General features: G+C 37.0%; 1 protein-coding gene across 1 annotated transcript; it reads right to left on the bottom strand.

Annotated features, from left to right (window-relative positions):
- Nucleotides 1-7075: 7075 nt before the first annotated feature.
- On the bottom strand, nt 7076-7573 carry LOC106869234 (zinc finger BED domain-containing protein 5-like). The gene has a single exon (XM_014914884.1). The coding sequence runs from the start codon at nt 7571-7573 to the stop codon at nt 7076-7078; it is 498 nt and encodes a 165-aa protein (XP_014770370.1).
- Between the last annotated feature and the right edge of the window lie 2059 nt (nt 7574-9632).

The raw sequence follows: 9632 nt of genomic DNA, 5'->3' as shown, positions 1-9632 counted from the left end.
TTATGAGGTTTTTTCACGCTAACTACTTGATAAATTCTTATAAAGTTTTTATCCTAAAATTATATATATATATATATATATATATATATATGTAAAACACTTATCATAATCATGGATTACAGTATCATATTGTTACTGTTATCAATATTACTGGGTCCCCAAAACATTTGGAGTATTGTTATATCCTCTTCTTATTGATATCTAAAAGCCTCTGTTCCAAAGTGAATACAATAAACAGCTTCTACTGTGTGTGAGAAGTAATTTGGATTAAAAAAGATGCTCAATCATCAAATTGTCCTCAGACAAAGCCTACTTGGACTTGAAGGGAAATGGGAAAAATATGCTGACTTTCCAGACTGGTGCAAAACTATCCATATTTTATCAATATGAAAGGCCAAAGACCAGATATTGCTCCATGGTCAAAATCTGGTGCCAGAGTCATTTTGGTTGAGTTGAGAGTCCCTTATGAGAGCTGAGTAGAGGAACAACACCAATTCAAAATGAGAAAGTATGATGACTGGTGAAAGAACTAACAAAGTTAGTTGCACTGTAAAGGTGGTAGAAGTTGATGCATGGGATTTGTTGAAGCATCCATTTGTCAACTACAACTACAAGGTCAAGGGTCACCACAAAAAAATAGCAACAATGAAACACCTTTCAGAGACAATTGAAAAGAGCTTGATGTATGTATGGGCAAAAGGGAATGACAGATGGAACTGAAAGGGATACAGTAATCACTAAGCATAGGAGGATGGAAACCCAGTTTGAGAAGTTCAAGTGGAGATCAGTGTAGCTGAGCAATAAGCTCACCCAAAGTTTTGAGATCAAACAACACTGAAGGTGGCATTTAAATAACAGCAGGAGGACACCTAGGGGTCACTACCTAAGTGGGCCCTGCTCCTTTAAGAGTGTCATCGTCATCATTATTTAATGTCTCCTTTCCATGCTGGCATGTATTGGATGGTTTGACAGGAACTGGCAAGCCAAAGGCTCTGCCTAGCTCTACTCTCTGCTTTGGCATGGTTTCTGCAGTTGAATGTCCTTCCTTAAGCCAACCACTTTACAGTGTGTAGTGGATGATTTTTAAGTGACATCAACACTAGCAGGATCACCAAGTAACTTGCAAGACAATGACCCTGCTCCACAGGGAGTGGGAGTCATATTGAGGGAGGTGGGTTTGTGCCAGTTGGATGAGAGGTTAAAGTATAATAGTGGGATAGAGATAGGTGGCTTGCTGTAGAGGAGATACCTGGCTACCTCAGTTGGAAAACAAAGGAGAGAAAGGGAGATAAGGTACAGTAGGGGATGAATATAAGTGTGATGGTACAGAGGATTGGTCAGGGTGAGTGGTCAGTGGGATGGAGGGGAAGTTTGATAAGAATGTGAGGGGAATAGTTAGAGGTAGGTTAGGGGTGAATGTAGCAAGTGCTTGTGAGAGATATAGGAATGGCTTGAAGGGAGTGGGAATTATGGTACATATGTGAGGGCATTGAGAGTAATAGCTGATAAGAGAGGTGTTAAGGGTGGAGTATAGCAGGGAGGAGAGGACAATGACTGAAGACACAGAAAGGAAGTGATGATATATATCATCATCATCATCATTTAACGTCCATTTTTCCTTATGTGCATGAATCAGATGACCCATACATATGCAAATATGATATTGCTGCATGTCTTTGCACAACAATATTTGGGCAATATTGATGTCATGTTTATGTATCCTGTAAGCAATAGCCATTAACTTAGTTGTTTTTTTTATGGTGAAGATCAGCAATAACAGGAAAGGATAAGTAACAGACAGGGTATCTAGCTAGAGAATACAGCTCATTTAGAACCATCACATGATGTCAAGACAAGGGTATGCAAACACACATACATATGTGTATTTCACAAAGAGCTTTTTGTTGTTTTAATTATAATGTGCGTGTGTGTCTTGTATATCACTCTATGTAAAAAACTGGTATAACTGGAACACAACCATGGATTTACAATATAGAATGGTGATGAACTATAACCTTGGACCCTGCCACAAGAATACGTGGAGTTCTTTACTAATCTAAACAATATTGTTAACCTGGTGTACTAACAGAGAGCTTATAATTTTTCCCAGATTGGTAATCCCTCACAAATAACTCTGTTTTATATATACATATCATTCCTTCTACTTCGATCACTTCAAAAATGTAACTGCACATGATTGTTGGCAATGCTTTTCCTCCTTTATCTTGGACTCTCCTATTTTTCCTGTTTCTAAAGAAGAGCTATGCTTGAAACGTAAAGCTACTACTCTTTTCTTTCTCTGAGCGCCCTATTAATACATTGCTTGTGCTACGTCCACATATTCATTTGTTTTTCGTTTTCTTTTTCTTTATGCTTTTTTTGAATTGACTATATAATGACACCCTGGTCTTGCACCATTTCCACTCTACCTGTCATTTGCTACAACATCTGTCAGTGTTCAGACTGTCTCTGTACAGGGGCCACCCCTACTCCCACCTTTGCTATGAACAGGAATTAATCTTCTTTCTTCATACTTTTGCCACACATGGGCTCAACTCACCTCCTCTCTTCATCTGACACCAACCTCACCTCCTCTCGTCATTTGACACTGATCCCACATGGATTCCCATTCACCTCCCACACCCTCCACCTATATATCTGCTTACCGCCCACCTTGGTACCCTCACCCACATGCACTACTATACACACCCATACACACTATTCAACTCATCCCTCACTTCACCATTACACACCCACTCACACCTTCCCACTCCATACACACCTCTCAGTACCCACACAACACACCATCATCCACACACACAATCTTCAATAGTGTCACGACACATACCACTATATGAACAGCCACACACATTGTTTAACTCAGTACACACATCACACACATCATGCACAATCCAACACCCACACAAGCACATAATACCTGAACACAAACAATATATACACATACACAATATGCATGAACACATGCAACACATATAGACAAATGATAACTTTCAACCACATATATACACTATACACATGCACACTATTTGGTCACAGTGACACACATACATACACATGTGTGCATACCATGTGTGAAAGCACACATAAACTGCTACACACAACACACATGAAACTCATTCACCTGCATTCACACATACACTCACACACACATGCTTGTGCACCTCCTCCTGTTGGGATCACTATGAATTAACTCCCCTTCATTCAACCTCTCTTCTTTATTATCTCCCTTTCATTTAACCTTTTTTTTCCAATCATCTACCATGTTGGAACACTGAACTCAACACATGTTTTTTCAATCTCTATTTATTTCCTCTTAATCCTCTCTGTCAAAGAGCATAGGCTTAAAACGTAAAAGACTTTTCCTTTTTTTCCTGAGTATCAAACTAATACATTTGCTTGTTCCAACACTTGTCTTTGTCTTTGTTTTTGTATAAATCTGAACTATATATATACACACACACAAAACAGGTTTCTCTCAGTCTCTGACAACCAAATCCACATACCAAGGTTTTGGTTGGCCTGGGGCTATAGTCGAAGACTTCTGATCAAGGAGTTGTACTGTGAAATTGAACCAAAGGCCACACAGTTTGGAAGCTAGCATTTCAACCACACAATCAGATCTGTGCCTATTGGCTGTACCTTAAAGTATGATAACAGTTTGAGAACAATGCAGAGCATTGATGAAACTGCTTGTAGAAAAATATGTTGGGAATAACTGACCCAGTATTCAGTGCAAAAGGTTTTAGAATGTCTTGAGGTGTTGTTCTGGGTGTTTGAGTAAAGTATGGCAAAGGTGCAATTTACCAATCCACTCTCCCTTTATCTTCTAATGGTTTCATCCAAGAAATAGCCAAACTAATGATTATAATAGCCTGTTTTCTTTTAGTGTACACATAAAGAAAGAAGACAATCTATTTATATACAGCTTCTATAGAAAACAAAGAGTTTGTCAAGCTCCTTGTTAATTTCTCATTCCTTTACCCCTCTGTGACCATTTAAAGTTGGCTATGATTAACAATAACCTTTAGGAGAGAAATTAAAAAATTTAATTGGAAGGAAAAACAAAACCTAATAAAAAAAAGACTAAACTAATGATGAAAATTAGTCATACAGCCAGCAGCCAAATTAATCTCAGCTACTCTATCTAAAAATAAATATTAATTACTAGGCTTGCATTCCAAAGAGATGTACAAGTGTTTAGGAATTAACATTACAGACATTCCACAACAGCAATAAGAACTTCTGAAACCAACCAGGAACTTTTAGCTAAGTAGTCTTTAGTGCAAAGAATGAAAAATATCTCACAAATTTCACAACTTTATCATCATCATTGTTTTTATACCCACTTTACTTTGCTTGCATGGGTTAGAAAGAGTTTAGTGAAGCAGACTTTCTACCTTTGAATGCCCTTCCTGTTTCCAAGCAGGGTAATATTTCCCCATGGCCAGAAATGTTTTTCACAGAATATTGGAAATGGATACACTTGACAGTAACATTCATTTACAACTATCACAATCATGTCAAGACACACACATACACATACACATACACACACACACACACACACACACACACACACACACAAATATAGACACAGGCATGGCTGTGTGGTAGGAAGCTTGCTTCCCAACCACATGATCCCAGGTTCAGTCCCACTGTATGACACCTTGGGCAAGTGTCTTCTATTATAGCCTTGCAATTTTTCTGGTAGAAGATAAATAAGGATCAACATTTAAAAAGTATTCAGTATAATTCTAGCTGAAGTTTGAAAATGAATTTTAGACTAGATTTGCAAATAATATACTGAGTGTTTAGTCCTGAGTGTTTAGTAGTATAGGTAGACTCACTGTTACAGCTTGTTATTAGTTTCAATTCCTAGCTGGAGACATTTTATTTGGTGCCTTTGACCCTTATGCAACGTAAGTTTCTATTTATTTTGAAATTAATCAAGAATTCAGTTGCATTGATTAAAACAACTGACACCATCATTTAATATCCATTTTCTATGCTGGCATGGGTTAGATGGTTTTGACAGGAGCTGGTGAGCTAGAGGTCTACTTTCGTATGGTTTCTATGGCTAGATGCCCTTCCTAATGCCAACCACTTTACTGAGTGAACTGAGTACATTTTACATGTCACCAAGTAACTTGCAAGGCAAGATCCCTCAACTGGAGGTGGAGTAATAATGTAGGAGGGGTCTTTATGCCAGGTGATGAGGCTAAAGTATGATACAGAGACAAGAATAGATAGTGCTATCCCTCTACCATACTTTAGCCTCAATACCTTAACTGGTATTTGGTTGACAGTTGTAACTTAAATATAAACACTATAAAAGTAAACATTTTGTGTCATAGGCAATAAAACAGTCTCAAAAGGATCTGTATAAAAAATTTAGCGATTGTCAATATCACATTCCATTTCCTCTCTTTATAAATCTTGTTTTTCTCTGATAAGACATTAATAAAAACTCATACCAGAATTTGGCACTTTGATGTTGATTCAGTAGTTTTTTGCGGGCTTTTTTCTAATATCATCTTTTAACATCACACATGAGTGAAACGAGATTTGTTGGGGCAAATTTTCTATGTTTGGATGTCTTGCCTGTTGCTAACCCACACTTGTTTCTAAGTAAAGTAATATTTTCCCATGGCCAGACATGTTTTTCACAGAAGACTGGAAACAAAACAACATCATGCTTATTTACAACCACCTCATGATGTCCAGATCAACACACACACACACATAATCATCATCATTTACTGTCTGTTTTCCATGCTGGCATGGGTTGGATGGTTTGATAGGTGCTGGCAAAGCTAGAGATGGCACCAAGCTCCATTGTCTGTTCTGGCATGGTTTCCGCAGTTGGATACCCTTCCTAACACCAACCTCCACACAAAGTGTATTGGGCACTTTTTACATGGTACCAGCACTAGTATCAATTCTGCCTTGGTGGGAAGGTCTTCTTGAATACAGCAAGGCACCAGATGTCTTGGCCCTCCTTTGTGAGGCTCAGTGTCTTGAGATTGGTCTTCAGCACTTTGTCCCAGTCTTCCTGGATCTCCTTACATCCACTTTAAGTGATTGGTGCTTCTATACACAACTCTCTACATCCATACATATCACATGACCAAACCATCACAGTCTTCTCTCTTGCACACTGCATCTAATTCCTCTTGTGCCTAACTTTTTCTCTCAGTACACTAGCACTGTCATTGCACATTCAGTAGAATATACCACCAGCTTCATTCTTCTCTAGCCTTTACATGTCCTCTGCATACAGGGCCCACATCTCACTACATCACACACACACAACAGGCTTCTTTCAGTTTCCGTCTACCAAATCCATTCACTACACCAGTGGCCCCCAAACTTTTTTATTCATGGCACACCTTACAAGTTGTCAAAATATTTTGGCGCACTTTGTACATAAATTCTAAAATTTATTCAAAAGGGGTTTTATATATATTAGCATAGCATAAACTAGAAAAGTAATATACAGATAATTAAAAATACAGAAAAACTGCATGTACTTACCCTTTATTCAATATTTGAAGCAAAGTTATCAATGAGAAACATGCGCTTGATGTTTTTTAGAAAGGTTTTCAATATTGGGACATATTTGAGAAAGACAAACCCTCATTTCTTTTTTGATGCAATGGAGCTTCTCTCTTTTTTTGGATTTGATGTTATTGAAGGTTAAAAATCCCAACTCACATAAATATGATGTGGAAAACTGCATCAAAACGGATAAAGCCTTTTTTGTTACTGTGGTGTATTCTCCAAAATATATCAATAGGTAACTCAGCATACTTGATTTTAAGTCTACGATTACTGTATATAGATGTAAATTTCTCTTCTCATATTTTCAGACCAATATTAGATGGCACTTTATGAAGGGATTCAAACCCGATCATACTCTTTCTGTGTTCAATGACGAAAAATAAAAGTTTATGTTTTCTTCCAGATTTGTCGAATGTTCAAATACAACAGGAATCATTTCTTTTTTGCAGCTTTTACATATTAAGGGAAATATTTCAAAGTTACCACCTTCAGCTCAATTTTTCCAAATTACATTTTTTAAAAATGAAACCAGCTTATCTGTCAAAGTGAAAATGTTTTCATCTCTACCTTGCATACTTGTATTGACGCTATTAAGTTGTGCAAATATCTCTGTTAAATACTCCAGTTTGGAAACCCAAAATGAACATTGTAGATATTCCAAGAAGCAGTCATATTTTTCTTCTTTGAAAAATGCATGCAATTCCTTCTGGAGTTCATATCTGTGATGTAGCACCTTACCTTTTGAAAGCCATCTGACATTTGTGTGCATGTGTTGAGAATCCATATCAACACATATTTGTTCAAATAAGCAACACTTCAATGGCCTGCTTTTAATATAATTAACCATTTCAACAACTTGGTATAATACTTGCTTTAACTCAATAGGTATTGTTTTTGAAACTAGTACCTCCCTATGTAGGAAGCAATGAGTATGTATGACATTAGGATTTTGCTGTTGTACAAGAGATACAAAACCTTTAATAGAGCCCATCATAGATAGTGCCCCATGAATTCCAGGATAAACTCTATTTCTCGAGGTAGGCAGATAAATGGCAAAAATATGAGTGGCATTTCTTCACAACAAAACAATGGATTTATGATTTAGTTACCATGAATAAAGTGAATAAATGTAAGTAATTGTGCTTTGTTGCTAATACCAGTTGATTCGGCAACCTGTAGAGCAAATTCTGAGTTCTGAAGTTTGTTCAGTACATTTTCCTCTATATCAGCAGATAAATCCATAATTCTCCTTTGGATTGTATTATTTGAGAGTGGAATCTTGCTTGTTTCTTGCTCGGCTTCATCACCTAATATGGTTTTAACCATCTTTCTACAAGCGGGTAAGATAATCAACTCGGCTAAAGTATGCAGTTTAGTTTGTAGTGCAATCATTTTGGCCATCTCAATAGATGCAACTTGAACCTTTTCAGAAGCATTCATCCTTTTTCCAAAATAGTTTCTTTGTTTAGATTGCTGTTCTAGCAGTCTTTGGAATGAATTCGAATCTTTACATTGAAGATGTGTGTTTGGTTGTAAAATGTTGTTTCAACTTGCTGGGCAACATGCTGTCATTAGACATCTTTTCACCACAAACAACACACAGCAGAAGAGGTTGATCCTTGTTGCTAGATCAATGAAACCCAAACTTTAAATAGCTATTGCAGTATTTACAATTGGGTCAAGCTTTCGTGTTATTATCACTATGCTTAATTGCTTTTGACGAACATTCACTTTCAGATTCATAATCGACACGGTTATGTTCTTCTTACCAAACTTTTCCATTTTATGGGTAATTTAGTCTGTTAATATGAATTGGCTCGCACAAAGAGCACAGATTACCAACAGAGTCAAACTGAGACAAGTGACCAGTGAGCTGTGAAAAGTGGCAGCAAGTCATATTATCGGACTCTTTGAGAAGTCTTTCAAAATTAATTGAAAAGATGAAAATTCTCACCACTATATGAATGAAAAAATTGAAATACAGCTACAATACGTAAAGACATATTAAAAAGATTTAGTTCAACATCGTATACTTTAGTCCAATAGTTTATTTTCACATTCATTATTGAGATGAAAACTGCTGAGGCTACAACCGAAATAAATTGAAACAGTCGTGCACTCAATATGTTCACAAGACATCATTTTCAAGGATGGATTGATTCTAATTTAGTTCTTATCCCTAGGAAATTTCAGATTAAAAATTAAATAACACAGTCATACCATAATTAGCCTAAATGAATTGAATGACACATCACCTCTCGTTCTTAGTTTAGAACTTAGTATTCAGTTTTTTTGCCACTTTGACATTAATATATGAACTTTCTTGTGAATTTCGGTTTGTATTTTTCATATTTTGAAATATAATCTTACTTTTTTGAGGTGCACCTAATTATATCTTGCAGTGCACCATGGCGCATGGTTTGGGAACCACTGCACCAGGCTTTGATTAGCCTGAAGCTATAATAGCAGACACTTGCCTAATGTGCCACACAGTGGAATTGACACGAGACCACATGGTAGGAAAGCAAGCTACTTATCAACACTTCCATGCCTGCACCTAGTTTCTATCAGATTAGAAAAACAAAAAACAAAAATGCTTTAACATTGTATCAAGGCAAATGTCCTTATCTTAGGAACATTTGTCACAGATAGAGTATGAAGTCAATAGACAAATAAGTACCTGTAAAGAAAACATTTTAGATGCAGCTAGAAGGTTTAAATAAATTGGCAAATGTTCATTAGAGTGCAAAGACTGCTTGCTGCCTTGCCAAGGTCAACTTTGCTTTTCATGCTTTGAGGAGAGGAGAGGGGTCAATAAATAGGTACTAATCAAAGCTGGTGGATTAGCAGAACTGTAAGAATGTCGGACCAGATGTATCATGATATTTCTCCCACATTCTAAATTCAAATCCAGCTATTGTCTACTCCGCAGCCTGTGCGGTTACGCCCCAGCACTCCCAGCCTATACAGCTAGGGCAGACAGTCTGCACCACCAGATACGCTACTATACAGGCATAGCCTTCTCCCTTGACAAAAAAAAAAAAAAAATG

This window comes from Octopus bimaculoides, chromosome 2 (genome assembly GCF_001194135.2).
Source record: "Octopus bimaculoides isolate UCB-OBI-ISO-001 chromosome 2, ASM119413v2, whole genome shotgun sequence".
Lineage (NCBI taxonomy): Eukaryota > Metazoa > Mollusca > Cephalopoda > Octopoda > Octopodidae > Octopus > Octopus bimaculoides.
Note: the sequence above shows the minus strand (reverse complement) of the source record. Positions and strands in the feature narration are given on the sequence as shown.

What these genes read in the sequence shown, in the direction of transcription:
- LOC106869234 (XM_014914884.1), bottom strand. Translation starts at nt 7,573, where the DNA reads ATGGGCTCTATTAAAGGTTTTGTATCTCTTGTACAACAGCAAAATCCT.